Genomic DNA, 22,066 nt, shown 5'->3' with positions numbered 1-22,066 from the left:
TCAACCATAGACAGAAAAAGCTTCAACCGGCTCTGCCCAACAAGGAAAGTCGCAACCGTAGTTGCATTTTGCTACTACCGGCTAACTTTTTTGCTACATCCATCAAGGTGCACCTGCGACACAGCGACCGTTGCGATGATATTTTGCTGCAACTGTAGTTGCATTTTGCTACTTCTGGAGAACTTATTTGCTACATCCAACAAGGCGATGTTGCGACCTTGCGATGACGACGGCGATGATTTTGCTGCAACCATTGCTGGATTTTGCTACATCCATTAATGGACTCCCACAATGCTTCACGGGAGGCGAGATGTGACTGTGACTTGGATTAGAGGATGCACATCACGCCAGCCCACCATTGCAGGGCTAGGCCGAGGATACCCTGTCAACAGAATGGGTCATGCAGGCCCTCGTCCATACTCAAGATGAAATCCTTCGAAGATTTGGTGTACACTTTAAGGCACATATGAATGATTAGCATGTTATCCCTACTTGTAGCCGACATATTTGTAACCCTAGATACCCAGTGTCTATATAAGCCGATGGGTTTAATCTGTAGAGGCAAGGTTTATAGACTAGAGTTCATTCATACGATCTTGAGGTAGATCATCAGTACTTTGTATCCTACTGAATATAGATACCCAGTATCTATATAAGCTGATGGGTTTAGTCTATAGATGCACGTTTTGTCCGGCCAACTCGCCGATGGTAGATTCTGCGTTGGAGATGTCATCGATGACCCAAGGCCGTGTGATGGCGGGGGCGCCCGACAACCGGAGCACGTTATCGAGGTGTCATTAGTCTCAAGCAACTCGCTTCCCAGATGACGATGGAAAGGCCCACCCTTGTTATGCCGAGTCGACCCCCGGCGATGTGCGTCGACGATTGATGGCGACGAAGGCGCCGGAACCTCCAAATCTACGTCGCCGCGAAGAGGCGCATCCACCATCCCAAAGGGACATGTCGAGGAGAGGAGAATGAGTTTAACAGAGTGCAATAGATTTGGAGTGTTAGTATTAAGAAGATATGAGTTTGATTATTTAATAGAAGGGGAGACCAGTCGTCAAAGGAGTGTGGACCGAATTGTTCTAGAAACTAGTGGCGTGGCATCGTGTTCACACGCATGTAACTTTCCTCACGTGTCGCGTGTTGTGCATACAACGCCGCTAATATATCTATACTTATATACACATATATATGATATATCTTTGAATTTGATTATTACCGGCCTAATTAAGATGCCAAATGTTATCATCCATGCAAGGGAACATCTAACTTTATATCTAGCATCTAGAAAAAAAGGGAACTCCGTATCTATGAGTTTGAAGAACTGAACCATCTGACTTTGTTTTGGAGTTGATCTGGTTGGAACAAACTAATGCATCGGCTATCCAAGTAATCCACATCGGAAACTCAATGCAACACTATCAAAATTAAACCAAAGTGTGCATATATAAGCGTCTGCAAATGTTACGGTGTTCAATTGTTTTAACCAAAGTGCATAGAGGTCAATGTACCACAAAATTTTTGTCTAAAAGGACCCCCTCTTGAACGTGAATGCCAGAAAAGACCACCTGCGAATGCTAAAGAGCGAAAGGACCAGCTCCCCGGGTGGCGGCAGGCGCGCCAGGCGGCACGTGGCACCTGCCGCCACCGCCCGAGGCGGCTGTGGGTCCTGCCGCCACCGCCCGAGGCGGCTGGGGCCTGCCGCCACCAGCCGAGGCGGCCGGCTGCGGACCCCGTTCCCTCCACGCCGGTCCGTAACGGACAGTGACTGGGTGGGCCCTGCCGCCACCACCCCCGGCGGCCGACCGAATCTCCGCGCTGCTCGTGACACGGACGTTGATTTCGCTGACTACGAGGCTGCTGTCTGGGCAAACGGCGCTAACTTTCCGCTCAAAATTTTCCCGCTCTAACTTGCATGCGGTATTGGATGTAGTTCCTCCGTTCCAAAATATAAGACCTTTTAGGTATTTCACTAGGAGACTACATACGGAGCAAAATGAGTGAATCTATACTCTAAAGATGTCTATGTACATCCGTATGTACTTTATTGCACAATCTCTAAAATGCCTTATATTTAGGAACGGATGGAGTTTTTTTTACGGAGGGAGATTTGCTAAATATAAGTCTTTTAAGAGTTTGTACTACAAGACTACATATGGATGTATATGGACTTATTTTAGAATGTAGACTCTGTCATTTTGCTTTTTATGTAGTCATCTAGTAACATATCTAAAAAGACTTATATTTAGGAACGGAGGGAGTACACTTGTAAAAATAATACACACCTTTGTAAAGTATTGCATTTGTAAAAATAGAACGGCATTCCAAGCAGGGCCTAAAGGCTGATTGCACTAACTGAGTCTGTCTGCTGTATTTCTTCCCGCCACATGCACGCGATAACGACGGACGAGCAGTGCAATTTTTTCCCGTCTAAGTTTCCCGCGTTATTTTCCCGCCTAAGTTTTCCGCTGAAGTTTCTCGTTTTCGCGCTGTTTTTTCCCGCGTAGACATCCGGCAGAGCCTATAAAAGGAGGCAGGGACTGAAACTCTCTTCACCATCAGCCAGACTTCAAAGCACCTGCACCTCCATAGCACCTGCACCTCCATAGTCAGTATGAGTTTGCCTTGTTCGGATCAGAGCATTAGGCCTAGGAAAATGCAGAGTGCAAGCTTGCCTCGGGGGGTGGAAGCAGTTCGATGTTGGTGCGGAGATGTCTGCAAGGTGAAGGAGGTGACGGATTTTTCAGATTGGTTGGGCATGAAGTTTTTCATGTGCGCCAATTATGAATCTGATCCACCCGAATCTATTTCTGCGTACGTTAGGCCTCCGGTATGCTCAAGTCATTCAGATTATTGTTATTTGATATTATTGTTTACTTGAATCTGATCCATCCTTTAGTCTCCTCCTCCTCTGTGCATGTACTATCGTTGGATTGACAAGAAATGTCGGACTGGGCGGTGACCGAGATTCGTGAAAGAGGTCGCCGTGCATGGGCTAGCTTGGACTTGGAAGAGCGTCGTGAGAAGGCTGAAGCAGAGGAGAAAGCAGAGCAGAAGAAAGAGTGGGAAGATTACTGTGTGGAGCAGAGGGCTTTTCTTGATGAGATGAAAAGGAAAAATCAAGAAGAGAAACTTCGGCTGGAGGAGGTTTACAGACAGCGGGAACAGGCCCGTGAAGCTGAGAGGCAGAGAAAGAGAGAAAGGGCTCGTGCCGCCAAGGCAGCAGAAGAAGCTGGTGATGGAAAAGGAAAATATCCACGTTGGACTCAGTAGATTTATTTTATTGTATGTTAATTTGTGTTAGTTGTATCTTAATTTCTGCAAGTTGTATCTTAATTTCGGTAAATTGTATCTTATTTTCAGCAATGTGTATCTTAATTTCTGCAATGGGTATCTTAATTTCAGCTACGTGTATGTTCATTTTATCCCGCCATTTATTTCCCGCCTCGCCTTTCCGCCATTTTTTTCCCGCGTATAGCTTTGCGGCCATTTTGTTCCCGCCTCGCTTTCCCTCCTCGTTTTCCCGCCATTAGTTATTCGTCTCGCTCTGCTGCACCTATAAAACCCCCTCCAGACCAAGGTGGGTAAGGAGTGTGCTGAAAATGTCTCATTATCCTTTCGATCGTAGTTTTCACAGTGGTATGTCCGAGTGTCTTCTGCGCTTAGCTAGCAATTTCAAGATAGATAATAGAATAGTTTCATGGGACGAACTCATCAGTAGTGACACACTACTGAATGAGGTTGCCCACGCATTAGCTAGGAAGGGGTGGCCTGGAAGGACATATGAGGAGATTTGAAAAGAACTTCTGCGGTTGAATGAAAGATGAAAGAAGAAAGGCCAACACATACGCGGTGGAGGTGGAGTAAAACATCCCTTTTTATGGATTGACGATAGTGAGGACGAAGACGATATCTTCATGCCGAGTACCAAGAGCGCATCATCGACGAAGGCCAAGTGCGCATCATCGACGAAGGCCAAGAGTAGCGCTTTGTCAAAGGGCGAGAGCTCTGCATCGTCGAAGGATGACGACGACTTTATGTAGTTTTTTATGAACTCTACATCTTAATGTATCTTATTTTATGAATCTTATTTTATGTATCTTATTTTATGGAAGCAACTTTAAATATATCGAGAACTTTTATTTCATGAAACTACATAGATGTCTTGTACGTACATCTGAAAGTTTGAAACTGACATAGAGAGATGCAATAGTTCGCACACATACATAGACGAATCACCCTATGCGACGACGACCAGCTGGCCTTGCCCGACGACCGGAGGGTGACAATCGTTCAGGGGGTCTGTGTTCACGAAGACCACGACCGTACTGTCCCTCGTGTTCGTGTGTCTGCGACTCATGCATAGGTGGTGGAGTCTGAAATCCATATTGAGATGATGATTCTAAATTGTAGGTGAATGGCTGTGACTAAGAATTGATATAAGATGGACCAATAACGTCCTGCCCGAAAAAATCATTTATCATTCGTGGGAACGTGCATTGAGTATCATGGTTTTCTGTGAGTATTTCTTTCTGTACGCCACGCTGGGTATGTTCATCTCCCCATGATGGATCATCGGTAATATATGAACATAGTCGACCTATTATCACATGAACACAAATATGAACAGAGTCTCATACCTTGATCTTCAACTTAGTAGTTCATATCGCATGACAAAATAGTTCCACAAAAGTGATAATACACTCCCTAAGACAAAAGATAAACACATACTTAGAAACTAATCGAACAAAATATAACATCATGCATGCAAACACGACCAACAGAAATGTAAAGCTCTTACCTTGATCTAACTTTTTTTCAACTACAACGCCTTCAAAATAGTTCCACGAAAGTGGTAATACACTCCCTAAGACAGAAGAAAGAACATACTTAGAAACTAATCAAACAAAATAAAACATCATGCATGCAAACAAGACCAAAAGAAATGGAAAGCTCTTACCTTGATCTATCTTTTCTTCAACTGCAACGTCTTCAAAATCTAACTTTAAACCATCCAAAATCGCAACTTAAACCTTCATATGGACTAGTTCTCGAGAAGAGAGTGAGAAAGAGAAAGAGAAGAGGGTGACAAAGAAGGCAACGGCAGGAGAAGAGAGTGAGAGAGGAGGCAGTGACACAGTTCGTTTATAAAGAAAAGTTTCACACTGTTTCGTCGGTGAAGAGCGGGAAAAATGTGCTACTGTTTCGTCGGCGGAGACTGTCTCAGCGTAGGAATCAACGAGCCTCGAAATCAGCGCAGTCAGTGGAATTCAGCGCAGTCAGTGCCAATCAGCGCGGCAACAGTACGCGCCGCTTCGTCCCGAGGCGGCATGTCCCACCTGGCCGCCATATGCCGAGGCGGCAGGGCCCTCCTCTCATTCCCGTTACGTTGCCGCGACGCGGGAACGGAATCTCGCATGCGCCGCCTGCGCTCGTGGCGGCAGGCCCCAGCCGCCTCGGGCGGTGGCGGCAAGTGCCACGTGCCGCCTGGTGCACCTGCCGCCACGGAGGGGTGGAGGTCCTTTCCTTTTTTGCGTTCGAGCTGGTCTTTTCTGGCAATCACGTTCGACAGGGGTCCTTTTGGACAAATATTCGAAAATGACAAGTTTCATGAATTTTTGACTTCACTACCATTTTTATTTTTTTGAAATTACTCCGTAAAAAGAATGTACTGTCATCTACCTTTTTGTCAACATCGGTGATACCTATTCTGGTAATGGTCGCGCTGCTTTTATTTCTAGGGCCATTGATATTTGGCTCTTTCACCGCATTAGAAATCACTTTTGTGATTTTTTTTTCCCCAAAATCCCCAATGTACGGAGCTCTTACAATTTTGGGGACACATATGGCACTCTGCGGCTGCTGCCCCACTCTTCAGCCCCATCGAGGGCTGCGCGCCCCACCCCGACGGTGTGGTGATGGCGTGCCGCCCCTCTTGCGCTCGCTGGTGTATAGTTCTATCGTGGCGTCGAACACCACCATTGGATGTCGTCCCGATGCTGACAAGACCCGGATCTGACCAGACGACGAGCACCTTAACTACCAGGCGCCATATGCTTGGATCTGGTCGTTTCAGCAGTACCAAAAAAATCAGTAGTTTTCTCTCACTCACTTTCAGACTCTAAATGCTCATATTCTTTACAACAAGTAGTATCTACAGGTTTCGCGTATTCTTATGTTTATGTTTACCCATATAAAGTTTGCCTAGTTAATCAACAGTTTGTAATGTTGAAATTAAATCAGAAGATCCTTTATCATCATTAGATTTGGCATCAAGTTTTCATTAACATCTAACACAATATTATCTTCAATATTTTATCAAAAAGGGTTTCCCCGCTTTGTATACAAAGCAACCAACACCGTACATGGATCATTGCTGGGCTGAACAGCACATCAAGCCCAAAAAATAAAAAATAAACAAATGCCAACATCGTTAACTCACAAAGAGCGGAAGATTCGCCACTACTGCGCCTTCCGGAGACAAATCCCCACAGTCCGAGGCTCCGATCCGCCAGCACGGTTGCGCCACTATCCATGCAGTCTCACTGCGAACACCAACCCGAGTCCAAAGAGACCGGAGAGCTGCGCCAAACGATGAAGCAGCAACACCGAATCCGAGCGGGAGGAGATCCACCGCCACCGCCGACGTGCGGGAGGCCCGCGCCTCCGGCACCGCCGCGGTCACCAACCGGACATGGCAGCAGGGCATACCAGGCAACCCCTGGCCTAGCCGGGCCCGAATCAGGCCCGCTAAGCCCTGTCGGACATGCTGCAGTGGGCTGGGAACGGCGCCGTCAGCACCCAACCGCCCGTCGCTGCTCCCCCGTCTCCCGGAAGCTCCGCCGCAGACCCGCTCCACCGTTGGCCAGCCCAGGCCCAGATGGGCCCCACAGGGCCTAGATCTGGGCTGGGCGGCCGCCGCTAGATCTCGCCGCAGTGTCACCCTGCCGCCAACAACGCCGTCGCCGCCGAGCCGTCCACCCACGCCACGTCGGGGAGCCCCGTCGCCACCTGGAACGCCGCCGCCTAGGAGCACCCCCTCTTGCAGCTCCGCCCCGCGTCGGAGAGCCATCGGGAGGGGAGGGGCCGTGGGCCGCCGCCATCAGCGAACCCGGGGCCAGACCGGCCGCGGGTGCTAGCGACGATGGCAGAGAGGGGAGGAAGAGAGCGGGGCTGGAGGAAGGAGGAGGTTGGCCGCGGCCGGTCGCCCGCCGGGGCGACGCGGTCGCGGGAGCGGCGCCAATGATATTTTAAACTTTGAGTGTGTGCAGTCCTCCCTCCGGGCAAGACGGATGCAGCAACGCTGGACGTTGCTGTTGCAATAGCTATTTTACCCTTTACCGTTGGATGTAAAGTGTACGGGCTAGATTACCGTTATCATGTATTCCATCCGTCCCAAAATAAGTGACTCAATTTTATACTAAAGTTAGTATAAAATTAAGTTATTTTTGAATCACTTATTTCATGATGGAGGGAGTATCACTTTTGTGTGGTTGCATCTTTTCTCAAGTCCCCACCAGTTCTTTGAGAGGCGGTGCTCTCCTCTGTCATGTCCCCTCCTATTCTCCTGTTGGGCACATGCCCCTGTTCCAAACTCCCTGAGTTAGGGCTAGACTAAAAGGGGTCTCCTCTCTTCGTGCTGATGACGGCATGGCCGCAAGTTCTAGTCGAGAAGAAGGAATGGCCATGAGATCTGCATCGGCATCCTTCAGGACTTCTCATAAGTGGTTTAAGAGGACTTATGTCCAGTATCATTGAGATACGCATACATAGGTGACATGCGATTTGGTTTCACCTTGTTATTCAATACCAAAACAGTCTTTCTAAGTCTGAGTCGACCGAGTCTTTGTTAAGTCTCAGTCGATGATATATCCGTAAGATCTTACATTAAGATCCGTGCATTTTTTATTTTTTATTATTTTTTCTGTTTTGTATGTAATGTCATTTGACTCTGAGACTTTATTAAATCTCAGTCGACTGAGACCTGAGCATACCCGTACCAAAAATAGGACCCTCTGTTCGTGATTATGCCCTGTCCATTAGGATCTAGGTTTCCATAACTTTTTTTTCCTGCTACTACCTGCATTTCTGTTATTTTCATTTGGTATAGTTGATGGAGCTTCATAGTTTTATTGAGAAAATGTGCTTGATCTAGCAACCTCCGAGGACTTGTAATTGACATTAGGTTGTAATTCATGAATTGTCCAGGCATATGCAGATGATTAGTTATTTATTTAGATGTGTCTCTTTCTATTGAGACTCGAAAGTATAAGGCTGTGGGGTAAAATGTTTAGCTATAGATTCGGACAACAAACTGCAGGTAGGAGTGGGCATAAGTGGGACTAACTAAGTCCATCCCACTTAATCATCTTAGTGAGACTCCATTGGATAACAGTAAAATTAGGTGGGTTGTCCTATTTAACCCGTCGGAAACCCACTACACCAGTGCAAACATGCTGTTGCTGACCATGCACATACATACTATGCCCGTCCCAAACCCATCAGCAGGCAACAACTACGAGTCTGGTATGATCTTATTTCCTCTACGAAGGCAGGCGTCGAGCCTCTCTGCACTGTGGTTGTGCCCGTGGCTGTGCGGCGACAGGGCTCGCCTCGTCTAGAGCGTGAGGACGCTTTCAAGTACGTCAGTGGCTGCTTTGCCACGGTCCGGCGCCCTGCCCACGGCTACAACATTCCGACTGGTGCTCTGGCTGAGATGATCCATCGACGCCGGTTCAGGAGGCGTCGCGTATCATCAGCAGGGAGCCTCACACGGGGGCCCAAATGTCAATGCCAGGGAATTGCTCGCCGTCGTCGGCAGTGGCTCAACTTGGCTGTTTACATCGGAGAGTGAGGTCGGTTTGCGCAGTGTTGTGTCGTGTCTTCATGGAACATGGTGTCGCCAAGGAAGACGACGACCTTGCCGCCGTCAATGACAGGATCTCAACTTTACCTTGCCCGATGAACACTTGCGCTACGCCATGAACTCCTCCTTGACCACCTCGAGCGCAGCCACTTGCTGAACTTCAGCTCCGTCCCATCCGCTCACCCAAGATGGCGAGCTCCCTCCTCGACAAAGGTTGTTATACATCTGTTTAGTGGAATCCCACTTATTTAATTTCCAACTAATCTACTTAAGTTTTAATGGATTGTTAGTTATCGCCCAGTCCCACCTGCAGCCTGAAGAACCATCATATGGAGGTAGCAATAACAGAATATAAGCTTACACTTAATGTTTTAAATAGCGGGCTACGGCAAATAGCGACGAGCCTCCGCTATAGCGGGCTATAGCGGCGTATTTGTACATGATACCATTTAACGGCACCCTGCTGAAAAGGCTATAGCCAGGCTATAGCGGGGCTATTTAAAACTATGCTTACACTGCGGGAATCTCATCATAGAAGCATGCATCATCTACTCCCTCCGTTTCTAAATATAAGTCTTTTTAAAAGTTGCACTAGAAGACTACATACAGATGTATATAGACACATTTTAAAGTATAGTTTTATTCATTTGCTTTGTATGTAGTCTATTAATAAAAACTCTAAATGACTTATATTTAGGAACTGAGGGAGTAGCATTAATGCATGCGGAGCAAATACCTTATGTGGTGAGAATAGGGGGCATGAATTTGGATTTGGTTCCGAGCACCGGAGCCTCGGCTGTGTCGGGGAAGCACTTGGACCCAGGCAGTTCCGTGACGGTGCCGTCCTTGGCCACCGCAACTGGGTAGGTGAGAAGGTGTCCAGGGAGGTCGTCCTTCAGCTCATCGCTCGCATAGAGATCCCAGTACTTGTCAGCCATCTTGTTCACCCTCTGGACGCACCCCAGGTTCCCCGGGTTGAGGAAATCGTCGTGCAGCATGCCCAGGTGCTCGTACCACAACGACATCCGAAAGCCATGGACCTGCCCTCTGGCAACCTGGCCTTTGTTGGCGTTGAGGTGGTGAGGCTGGAATGCGCCCATGGCGATCTCCGAGTCCCTGCCCCCGTCCATCGACCGCTGGTTGATGTTGGCAGAGCCGACCATGATGTACTCGTCGTCCACTGGAAATCAAACAGAATACAGTAACATGTTAGGCAATTTTTTACTTGGAAGTGCCTATATATAGATGTGCAAGAATTTTCTGCAACATGCATGGTGGAGCTAGTGGGCATATATATATATATATATATATATATATATATATATATATATATACCTAGGCTACGTACCTATCATCATCTTAGAGTGCACATAGATCATGAACCGCCGAGCGTTCTGCGCCATTTCATAGGGAGACCCAGCCCAGGCAATGGACGATCAGCGGGTTCATACTCTCCGCTCCTCTTCACCTCCCTGTTCCCTAAGCAAAAGAAGGCGAGGTAATCCTTGGGGTTTGCATCAATCGTCCCCTTGGCCTCCAGCCCGATGGCGATGTCATAGTACATCATGTCCATGGTCCTTCTCTGCCAATCTAGTATTGCCTGCATAGATCCATGTTCAGGAACACCTTCCGGCCACATGGGCACCACGACATAGACCACGAAGCGTTCACCGGCCTCAATCTTGCTCACGATCTTGAGCGAAAGCTCTCTGGGAATCAGATGCAGCGCCTCGATTTCTTCCGGCCTTATGCCGTCGGCTTTCCACGCGAATGAACTGCCTAGGAAGTACTGGTTCTCGATGTAGATGAAGTGCTTCGCGCGGCGTATCGCGTGGATGTAGGCGTCCTGGATGCTCCTGTCAATGGTGTTGTTCTTGCCGCTGACGATGCCTGATCGAGCGGCTTCCTCGGGTGCGCTAGGAAAGCCGAAGCTCGCACCGCCGTCGATGGACCGGAACACCTGCACCTTCCACGCCTCCTGGTCGTCGGGGAACGTCACGGCCGATGGCGGCATGATCAAGTTCTCCAACGCTACCAGATCGACGAGGAGATCATGGTCACCGCGTTGCTTCCTCCATCGCTGCTCGAAGTTGTAGAGAATGTCCCACGCGGCCGGACCTTCGATCTTGGCATGGATGTCGTGCCATGGCTGCCTCGGCCCGCCCTTGTCGACGGACGCGTCGGCGATGCTGCCTTGGTGGAAGTCCTTGTGGTGCGCCGTGTCCAGCGTCCTGAACAGGGAGTGGAACTGCGTGTCGTAGCGCCCGTCGCAGAGGTCGAGGCCGCTGACGAAGCTGACTATGCGGCGGCGGCTGGAGCTGCCCCTCACCGGCATGTCGTGGTCGACCGCGATGATCTTCTGGTGGTGGCTGATCGTGTAGGCGGTCTCCAAGCCCATGACGGCGCTTCTGCCGGCGTCGGGGTTCCGCGGGCAGAGGACGCACTGCACGTCGCTGCCGCGGAAGTAGTTCGCCGTCTCGGCGTCGTGCGTGTCCATGTACCCCCACGTCATGCCGAGGGACTCGACGGAGGTGCGGTCGTCCCAGACCAGCATGAGCACGCGCACGCCCTCGCTGGCCTTGCGCTTGAGGAGCTCGCCGAGGGTGGCGTCGCCGCCGGGGCGAGGCCGGTCGCCGTCCCGTATCAGCGTGATCTCGGTGTACACCGACCAGACGGTGATGTACACCAGGTGGCGCGCGTCGGTGATGGCGTCGAACACGTCCTCCCAGCACCGTCCCTGCTTGTAGCTCCGGCCGCCGGAGAGCGGGATCCCGGGCGCGAACGCGTCCGGGGTGTGCGCGTCCTGGTACAGGGTCACCCTGCACCCCGGCCGCCGGGAGAAAAACGTGTAGGGCACCCCGGGATTCCCCGCGCTGCCGACGCCGGCGCCCCACTCACGACGGCTTGAGGTGACGCCGCAGAACCTGAGCCGCACCTGAATCGTGGGCCCGTGGGCGAGCTTCTGCTTGGTCGCGTCGAGGATGTCATTACCGTCGGCGTCGAGCAGCTCCCGGACAGGGAGATAAGCGCGGCCGATGAGGGTGGCGCCGATGGGCTGCGCGGCCTTGACGGTGAAGACGACGTCGGCGGCGAAGTGCGCGCAGTAGATGTGGAAGTCCTCGTACCAGCGCGGGTTCACCGGGTCGCCGGCGAGGACCCGCGTGCGGCCCACGCGCGCCCTGCCGATGTCGATGGTCGCGTACAGCCGCGTCGAACCCTTGCCCCGCCCGATGGTCTCCTCGAACCCTTCCACCAACTGCAATCAGACGACAAGGTTCTTATCTACAAATTTCACGAAACATCAGATCTCCTTTCCATCTTTTCTTTCGTTCCTCTCAGGTCCACCAATGGGGCCATGCGCGTGCTGAAAGCGCGCTCACCCCCTGTCCACGCCATCGGCCATAGTTCGCCGGCAAGGCCGCCCTTCGTTGTTGTCCTTCCTTCCTCCTCTTTTCTTCTCCACCCTTTCCTAACCAGACCGAGCCAGCCGTCCACCGCGACACACTCACACGCCTAGTATTAGGATTACTAGTCTAGTCATGTTGCAGAAGTTAATTATGTTGTTTCTTTAGGATTAAGAAAAAGAGCCAAACCGAGTCCTAGTAGTATTAGGATTCCTAGTCGTAGTCTATTTCTATAGTCCCTTGTGGACGTGTATAAAAGACACCCTAAAGGTGTTGATTATAACACCAGAAAAACGAAAAGCAATACAAAGCAAAGGCACGACACGAGCCTTTAGCTATACGCACCACCAAAATCAGTTTCCGTTCCTCTCGTACTCCTAGTTACGCGGCCGTCGTCAAGAGAGTTAAGGGTTCCGCCGAGTTTAATCCGATACACAGCAAGCTAGCTCAGGTTGCTTATACGTACGCGAGTGCTATTGCTAATCCATCCAGCAGCTTGTCTGCTTGGTTGCTATATAGCTAGCTTGCACGTACGTGTAAGGGAGCTTTGATCTAGCGATCCAAAGCCAATAATTGGTATCTAGAGCCTCGACGATCTACGATGACGGACAGCGATGCTGAGTCGGTCAAGTCCGGCAAGGACGGTGCCAAGGCGAACAAGAACGGTGACAAGGTGAAGAAGGGCGGCAAGTCAGCAACCAGTGGTGGAGGAACGGGCGGCGCCAACGTCCAGGCGCATCGCAACATCCCCATCCAGTACCCGATGCTCACCGACGCCAACTATGGCGTGTGGGTGGTGAAGATGAAGATTATTCTCCGAACCCTTCGAGTGTGGCAGGCAATCACGGACGACGACGTCGATGACGAGTCCGAGGAAGGTGCCATGGCCGCCATAGCCCAGTCTGTGTCGGATTCCGTGATGATGACATTGGCGGAGTTCGAGACGGCAAGAGAGGCGTGGAACGCACTCAAGGAGATGAGGATCGGAGAAGATCGCGTCACCAAGGCTCGGGCACAAGTGCTGAAGCGCCAATTTCACAAGTTGCAGATGGAGGAAACTGAATCGGTGAACGACTACGCCATGCGTCTTACTACTCTGGTGGGAGAGATCCGCGCACTTGGTTCAAAGCTCGAGGAAACCGAGATCATGGAGACGTTTTTCAGTTCAGTGACTGATAAATTTACGTACATCATCGGCACGCTCGAGCAGCTTTACGACATCGACGACATGACCATAACGGAGGCGATCGGACGCTTGCGGACATGGGAAGAAAATGCTCGTGGCTGTCGGAAAGGCAAAGGAGGAGGTAGTGACCAACTCATGTACTCGCGCGCAGATTGGGAGGCCCCAAGTAGCAAAGGAAGGCGTGATGGTGGCGAAGGCTTAAGCAACGTGAAGCGCGACGGACAAACCGGAAAAGGCAAAGGAAAAGGCAAGCCACATGATCGTGGTAAGGCGGACCAATCTAAAGGGCGGAAGCCACGGAGCTTGGATTTATCCGATGTTAAGTGCTATAACTGCAACGAGATGGGTCACTTTGCAAAGGATTGTCCGAAGCCTAACAAGCGGGAGATCAAGGCAAATTTGGCAAAGCAGGAAGACGAAGGTCCAGGTCTTCTGATGACCAAAGTATGTGATCTGGCTGAAACGGTGGTTGTGAAACCAACCCGGAAGGTGCTACTTCATGAGAAGAATGTGACACCTAAGTTATCCGGGGATCACAATGTGTCGTGGTATCTCGACACGGGTGCGAGTAACCACATGACGGGATGCAAGGAGAAATTTCTCGAGCTGGAATATGATGTTCAAGGCTCGGTCAAGTTCGGTGATGGTTCAGCTGTGGAGATTTGCGGGCAAGGATCTGTCCTCTTCGAGGGTCTCACAGGCGAACATCGCATACTCACCGGAGTGTACTACATCCCACGGCTTCGCAACAACATTATCTCTATTGGGAAGCTTGACGAGAATGGATGCAAGGTGAATATCGAGAACGGAGTGATGACGATCTTCGACAACCTCCGAAACGTGCTAGCTCGTGTTAATCGCACACGGAATAGGCTCTATATCCTCAACCTTGATCAATCTCAACCGGAGTGTTGGCTCGCCAAGAGTGATGATGATTCGTGGTTATGGCATGCTAGATTTGGACACGTTAACTTCTACGCCTTGAAGAAGATGTCAAAGATGGAGATGGTATCCGGGATGCCATTTATCGACCATGTTGATCGAGTATGTGACGGGTGCTTGGTTGGAAAACAACACCGCAGGCCGTTCCCTGCTCTGTCTACCTATCGTGCAAGTGATGCACTCGAGCTGCTCCATGGTGATCTATGTGGCCCTATCACCCCAGCAACTCACGCGGGAAAGAAGTATTTCTTCCTCGTGGTAGACGACTACTCGAGATATATGTGGGTCGTTCTCCTACGATCTAAAGATGAGGCGTTTGAAGCGTTCAAGAAGCTGAAGGCTGCAACGGAGATGGAACACAAGTTGAAGGTTCGCGCTCTACGGACAGATCGCGGCGGAGAATTTACGTCGAACGAATTCAACGATTACTGCGAGAAGATAGGCATAAAAAGGTTCCTCACGGCACCTTACACGCTGCAGCAGAACGGGGTCTTTGAAAGGCGCAATCGAACCGTCGTTGACATGGCAAGGAGTTTACTCAAGAGCAAGAACCTGCCGGGGACTTTTTGGGGAGAAGCTGTTTCGACGGCGGTCTATCTTCTCAACCGGGCTCCAACGAAGGCGGTGGTCAGGAAGACTCCGGATGAAGCAATTTACGGACGTAAGCCGAATGTGTCTCATCTACGGACGTTCGGGTGCATGGCACATGAGAAGACGGCGGAGCCGCATCTCTCAAAGCTTGCCGATCGTAGCACCAAGATGGTGTTCATCGGATACGAGAGGAGTTCCGGCACCAAGGCATACCGCTTCAACGATCCACAAACCAAGCGTCTACGGATTTCACGTGACGTCGTGTTTGAAGAAAACCAAGCGTGGAATTGGAGCGCTGCACCCGACGATGCTCCAAACGGTAACATATTCACGGTTGAATTTCCAACTGATGATGATGCAGGGGAGGATGTCCAGGTGGTTGGCAAGACGCCCAACCAAGGTGACCACAATGGTAGTGATCATCATGGTGCCGACACCGTCGACGACGTGCATAGGTCGCAAGGAGATAGCGACAACGAAGCGCACGGCACGGGTGGAGATCTCGACGACAACATCGACAACGAGGCGCATAGTGACGATGACAATCAAGATGATGATCATGATCACGACGACTACACCGACGACGCGGATGTCGATGACACGCCCGAGACTCAGCCATCTTCCTCAAGTGCATCAACATCGACACAATTTGTGTCACCTCCTTCGCAAGCCACAACGGATTCCTCAGGGCCTCGTCGCTACAAGACCCTCAAGAAAGTCTACAAGTACACAAAGCCAGATACGCTCGAGTACTCCGGACTATGTCTGTTCGGAGTTGAGGAGCCGGCGAACTTCGTAGAGGCGAGCAAAAGCCGTAGTTGGACGCACGCCATGGATGAGGAGATGAAGGCGATTGAGAGCAATGGCACGTGGACTTTGGTAACCCGTCATCTAAACCAAAAGGCGATAGGTTTGAAGTGGGTTTACAAGTTAAAGAAGGACACACAGGGTGCCATTGTGAAGTACAAGGCAAGACTCGTTGGAAAGGGCAACGTACAACGTCAAGGAGTTGACTATGATGAGGTGTTTGCACCGGTTGCTCGAATCGAGACGGTGAGAGTGCTCCTAGCTTTGGCAGAACAAGAGGATTGGAAGGTTCATCATATGGATGTTAAATCCGCTTTCCTCAACGGCGATCTCACAGAAGAAGTGTACGTGGAACAACCCCTCGGCTACGAGAAGAAAGGCAAAGAAGGGAAAGTTTACAAGCTCAAGAAGGCACTTTACGGGTTGAAGCAAGCGCCAAGAGCTTGGAACTCAAAGTTAGACCGAAGTCTGGTCTCGCTCGGGTTCAAGAGATGTCCCCTCGAGCACGCAGTCTATACAAATAACTCCAAAGGCTCAAACCTGCTAGTTGGAGTTTATGTCGACGATCTGATTATCACCGGAGATAGCGTACAAGAAATTGAACGTTTCAAGGCGCAAGTGAAGAACAAGCTTAGCATGAGCGATCTGGGATTACTCAGCTATTACTTGGGCATCGAAGTGAAGCAAAGCTCCGGAGAGATTTTTCTATATCAATCGGCTTACGCGGTCAAGTTATTGGACAAGTGTGGCATGTCAGATTGCTACGCGACCCAAGTTTCAATGGACCAACGTCACAAGTTGAGCAAGCGTAGCTCAAATCCGCCGGTGGACACCACAATGTATCGAAGCGTTGTGGGCAGCCTGAGATATTTGGTGCAAACCCAACCTGACTTGGCGTATTCAATCGGGATCGTGAGTCATTTCATGGAGAATCCGACAACCGAACACATGAGCGCGGTCAATCAAATTCTACGCTATGTGAAAGGCACAATTAATCTTGGCTGCACGTACAGAAAGGGAAAGGAAGGATTGATCCTTCGTGGATATTCAGATAGCGACATGGCAGGTGATGTTGATGACCGAAAGAGCACAACGGGCATGGTTTTCTACCTTGGCCCGAATCCGATTAGCTGGAATTCTCAAAAGCAAAAGGTGGTGGCACTGTCTTCATGCGAGGTAGAATACATAGCGGCAAGCACGGCGGCTTGTCAAGCAGTGTGGCTGAGAAGACTTCTAGCTATTCTTGCAAAGCGGGAGGTGCAGAAGGTGTCATTGAAGATTGACAACCAAGCTGCAATCTCATTGTGCAAAAATCCGGTTCATCACAAAAGGAGCAAGCACATAGATTCCCGGTTCCACCACATCCGGGAGTGCATTGAAGAAGAGTTGATCGAGGTTCAACATGTGAACACGCAATTCCAACTTGCCGATATTTTCACCAAGTCCCTCGGTCGACAGAAGTTCATCGAGATGAGGAGGAAAGTCGGAGTGCAAGAAGTGAAGTCAAGCAACAAGATTAAGGAGGTGAATGTAGAAGTTAATCATGTTGTTTCTTTAGGATTAGGAAAGAAAGCCAAACCGAGTCCTAGTAGTATTAGGATTCCTAGTCCTAGTCTATTTCTATAGTCCCTTATGGACGTGTACAAAAGACACCCTAGGGGTGTTGATTGTAACACCAGAAAAACGAAAAGCAATACAAAGCAAAGGCACGACACGAGCCTTTAGCCATCAAATCCATCGATCAGTTTTATATGTGTCGCTAGTTACGCAAGTTCCGTCAAGTAGCCGGCCGAAGCAAGAATCGCGTAGGCATGCCTGTACAGCTGCATACGCACGTTCAAAAGCCAACATCCGTGCTTGCCACCGGCCTGCGCTGGCAGCCTTCGTCCGCTGCTACTCCCTCACTCGCGATGATTTTTTTTCTTCCAACATCATCTTTCTTGCAAGAAATAGTCTGCAACATCACTAATGTTGCAAAACTTTTCATCCGTCGATATATACCTTTGTTTGAAAAAAAATCTGCAACAATATCTTTGTTGCAAAAATAAATAATCCGCAACACAACTTGTGTTGCAAAAAATTCTGCAACACAACCTTTGTTGCATAAAAATTCTGCAACACAATATTTGTTATAAATGTTTCTGCCACATAGCAGTTGTTGCGGGAATCTGCAACACAATCTTTGTTTATAAATGTTTCCGCAACAAAGCAGTTGTTGCGGGAATTAATTAGTGGGGAAGGGGACAAGCGGGACATGGCAGGAGATCGATCGGACGCTTCCCGCGCATAGGTCCAATGGTCATCGAGGTGGCAGACATATAACAAACGTCCACCGATAGACACGTAGCAGTCCCGAAATTAAAGAAACATATTATCAAAGCACCGCAGCTCTCTAAACTATCCCTCCCCTCACTTGGTATAGCAGAAAAGAAAGGGACGAGAGTATGCCCACCATAACCATCTATCCAACAATATTAAGCAGGAATCAAGCAAGTTTGCACGACCGGAAACAAGAACCGACGCAAAACGGAACACTCTATCGAAGACTACAACATCAAGTATTCCAGCAAAAAGCCCAACTAGTTTTGCAGACCGTCAATCTTCCAAACGCATAACATCACACATTCACCCCTGAGACGAGTTGTAAACTTGTTTCTATTGCGAGCGGGCTGGTTGGATGTGACAAAGCCAATGTATGTTGTCCCCTCGAGCACCGTGAGGATCTAAGTGGCGTGAGGGTGTGTATGTGGTGGGTCCTAACCAAAGAGAGCATAATCGATACACGCAATAGAGATGCCGAGGGTGTTGAGTCCAGCAATCTGCATGTTGTTGATCAAAGTGACGTTGGATCCAACCTTGTTGGTCACACTAGGCTTGTCGAGGGCAGCTGCCTTGACGAATTCTTCAATCTTGACCTTCATCAGGATCTTGCAAAAGCTCAGTACTAGTGGCGGCGATGTCTTGGTAGCCATGTCCTTCTTGGGGTAATCGCGATGGCTCTCCCATCCTCCTAGCTGAGGGTGAAAACCCCCATCCACCCTAACAGACGCGGCGGTGGTAGCGTATTGTGTCATGATCTTCTTGGGGGCAACATCAGTGAGTGCAGTTGTCATGCAGTCGTGTAGCGTGTTCGGAATGGTATGGCGATCCAGTCGACCCTACCTCAACTTTGGTGACTGGTGGTATTGTTTGCACTATATTGTACGTGCGACAACGTCCTCCTTCCATCATCTCTGCTCACTGGTATGGTCAACTCTCCTTGGTTTAGGCAGAGGGTCTTCTCCGACAGTAGTTGGGTGCTCACGGTGTGCCGAAGTTTAGTGATTTCTTCTAGGTGGCGTGTGGTTGAATGTCATTAGTAGTCCTGGTTGATTCTTGAGGCGATCCAGCCTCTCATTTGTTTCCACTCGGTGGCATATTGGAGGCATTCCAATTGTGCACTTACGATGCTTGTTACCGTGTTTGGCTTGTTTTGTTGTGTTTTGTTTAATCATCTCGTATGATGATTTCCTCATGATAAAATGTTGTTTAGCCATTGAACTTTATTTATGAAGCGGGCAAAAGTAAGTGTCGTGATAAAATGCTTCTATGACAAGGTTGTTACAAAGAAACAACACAAATAATTATTACTTGTGTGTTGGTGTGTGTTGGGGGGGGGGGGGGGGGGGGGTGGGGGAGGGGGGGTCGTAACTGTTTCGTTTGTATATTATGCATGCTTCTTGTATGTATGCTGGAGCAGATTTTTGGAACGTGGTCTGCAGTGTTCTCAGTTTTAAAACATAGTAAAAAACGTATTTCTTGCTCTCTACAAAGAAAAGAGAAAACAATGTGAAAGCGAGAGACAAGAACGACGACTCTAGGAAGCAAAGTTTGCGCATTCAACTTCCACATTTAAATCCCGAGCACAATCAGGCTCCAACTATAGCATGCTTCACATGTATTGCAGGATAATCCTATGTATTAAACCCTAGCATCAAACATATACTGAATTACCACATGATTATGTGTTTTTTACATTTTTAACCTAATCATCTATTGTTTCGGTGAAGAAAAAAGAACCCTGATTTTTTGTTTCTTTTGGCAAATACGACACATGAAAACCAAAATAGCATATGACACAATATCAGAGTGAAGAAAATAAATCATATTGTTGATTATTCAAAAGGTTGAAATACATTCACGGCTTACAGACACACCATCATGACATAGGCTTCATTTATTCTATAGATCAGGAAGCATGGCTAGAAGCTCAACCAAGTCCTTGGTTTATGCACTCATCTTCCGATGAAGTCAACCAATGTCTGACTTAATTGTGATTATTCTCCCAGAACTGAGCCTGAAGCCAGTCTATTGTATTCTTTTCCACCTGAAATGCTTTGGCAAGAACATCATCCGATATTGGTGGGTTTGACCCAAACACTGCATTGGCAATTGTGATAGCCCCTGGGTTCTGGCTGCTGAGTGCGGCAATTGCTACGGCGGGCTTGTGGGGGTTGGGGTTGAATTGGAAGTGAATGAGGCCCACTGGGAAGACAAACACATCACCTTTGTTGAGCACCTTCGAGAGGAACTTGTTTCTGTTGGGGGCGGGCAAGTTGGATGTGACAAAGCCAACATACAGTGTCCCCTCGAGGACCGTGAGGATCTCAGTGGCGCGAGGGTGCGTATGTGGCGGGTTCTGACCCAAGGGAGCATAGTCAATGCGCGCAATTGAGATGCCGAGGGTGTTGAGTCCAGCAATCTGCATGACGTTGATCAAGGTGACGTTGGATCCAACCTTGTTGGTCATCCTTGGCTTGTCGAGATTGGCTGCCTTGAAGAAGTCGTCTGCGTTAACTTCCATCGGGTTCTTGCAAACAAACCCATTGACACGCACTGGTGCATAGAGGAGATGCAACATGTAAGCTCAAATCCGAGAAAGTTGTTTCGATTTGCAAATAATTTTCAGAAATTCATGTCAACGTATGTATTCTGTGAAAACATGGGGAGAAACCAGACGATACCTGGTGAATGCATGTCGGCCACACAAAAGTCTTGGAGTGGGCTAGGATCGGAGGCAGTGGCCTGCCATGAGACCAATGCAAGAAGAGAAGCGAGGACAAGGAAGGAAGAGGAGGATGACATCTTATTGTTTCTCTCTCTTGTGTTCCTGTTTGTGGTTGTGTTGTGAGTGATGGTTCAGACATACCGGGGATGTATGTGTTTATATAAGCGCAGCGAGCAGCGCCTGGACTCTTGAGCAATAATAGATTTATTCAAGTGGAACCGACCAACCGATTGAACTGGTCTCTTGCTGCTAATTAAAATATTTGCATAAAGTTTACAGGTTCCCTTTTAAGACACGTTTAATTTTTATAGATATGTTATTAGCTTGCATTTCTGTGGTACTATCATATACTTGGTCATAGTCTGAACTGGTGGGCAGGAAAAGAGCAGTTAATGAAAGCCAAGTCATGCAGGGCAATCGTTTTCTTTGCAGAGGTTGCTATAGGATCGCGTGCAATCGAGCTTTTCAAACTATGAAATTGTGGATTTGCCACTAGATTATTTACCATGAAACCCGGCAGCATAAGACGACACAGTAGTTAGCGGATTGTGTCAACAGGGAAGAAATCAAGGCGCGTTGGTCCATGCATGAATCCACATAATACACCTGCTATTTTTAGCAGCCCCTGTTACCATGACGACATCAATCGTTTATTTTTATTTAGAAAAGGAGGATAACCCAGTCAATCAGACACTTACTTGGTCAGTTGTTGAGTACTTGTAGGAAGAAAGCAACGATGTTAGTGCTTAGTGGACGTTCCTAGCTAACCAAAAGGAAAGTGTGACCCGGGAGGAACATTTCATATGATCTTAATTAGTAAGAGTAGTTAGTTTCCTCCTTGCTACGATTCAATCATGACCAGTTCATTGCATTTTTAAATCTAAGAATCAGGCCTCAGCTGCTTATTTTTTAGAGTAAACAGTATTCATAAACTGATTAATTTCTTGGAGGTGTCCGTTTCAGTTTCATACATAAAAGACATTCATCATACGTTTTGTCCCTCTTTCGATCCCGCAGGATGAAGCAAAAAGGCATGTTCCAACTTCCAGCACCAGGGATGTAATTGACCCTAAAAATTATAAATTATTTGGTTGCAAGATGAGGCGGTAATTAATGGATTGTGTAAATGAGGAAGAAAGCATAGGTACGCCATTCCGTTCATGAACGCACATAATACACAACTTGGTCACAATTTTCTCAAAAGGGTTAATTACATT

The 22,066-nt window shown here is 48.8% G+C and overlaps 1 protein-coding gene and 1 pseudogene across 1 annotated transcript; both read right to left on the bottom strand.

Moving 5' to 3' along the window:
• Positions 1–8,283: 8,283 nt before the first annotated feature.
• LOC123450944 lies at positions 8,284–12,268 on the bottom strand (annotated as a pseudogene).
• Positions 12,269–19,931: 7,663 nt separating this feature from the next.
• Positions 19,932–20,967, bottom strand: LOC123450116 (germin-like protein 8-11). Its single transcript, XM_045127520.1, has 2 exons — positions 20,806–20,967; positions 19,932–20,677 (listed from the first exon to the last, which is right to left on the bottom strand). Exons 1-2 carry the CDS (start codon positions 20,924–20,926, stop codon positions 20,109–20,111), a joined length of 690 nt encoding a protein of 229 aa, XP_044983455.1. The 5' UTR covers positions 20,927–20,967; the 3' UTR covers positions 19,932–20,108.
• Positions 20,968–22,066: the final 1,099 nt, after the last annotated feature.

This window comes from Hordeum vulgare, chromosome 4H, assembly GCF_904849725.1.
Source record: "Hordeum vulgare subsp. vulgare chromosome 4H, MorexV3_pseudomolecules_assembly, whole genome shotgun sequence".
In the NCBI taxonomy this organism is placed as follows: Eukaryota; Viridiplantae; Streptophyta; class Magnoliopsida; order Poales; family Poaceae; genus Hordeum; species Hordeum vulgare.
Note: the sequence above shows the minus strand (reverse complement) of the source record. Positions and strands in the feature narration are given on the sequence as shown.

Excerpts from the sequence above, each read along its gene's own strand:
- LOC123450116 (XM_045127520.1), bottom strand. The coding sequence starts at position 20,926 with ATGTCATCCTCCTCTTCCTTCCTTGTCCTCGCTTCTCTTCTTGCATTG. Across the intron at positions 20,678-20,805 it reads GGCCGACATGCATTCACCAG|TGCGTGTCAATGGGTTTGTT; the intron begins GTATCGTCTGGT and ends TCTATGCACCAG.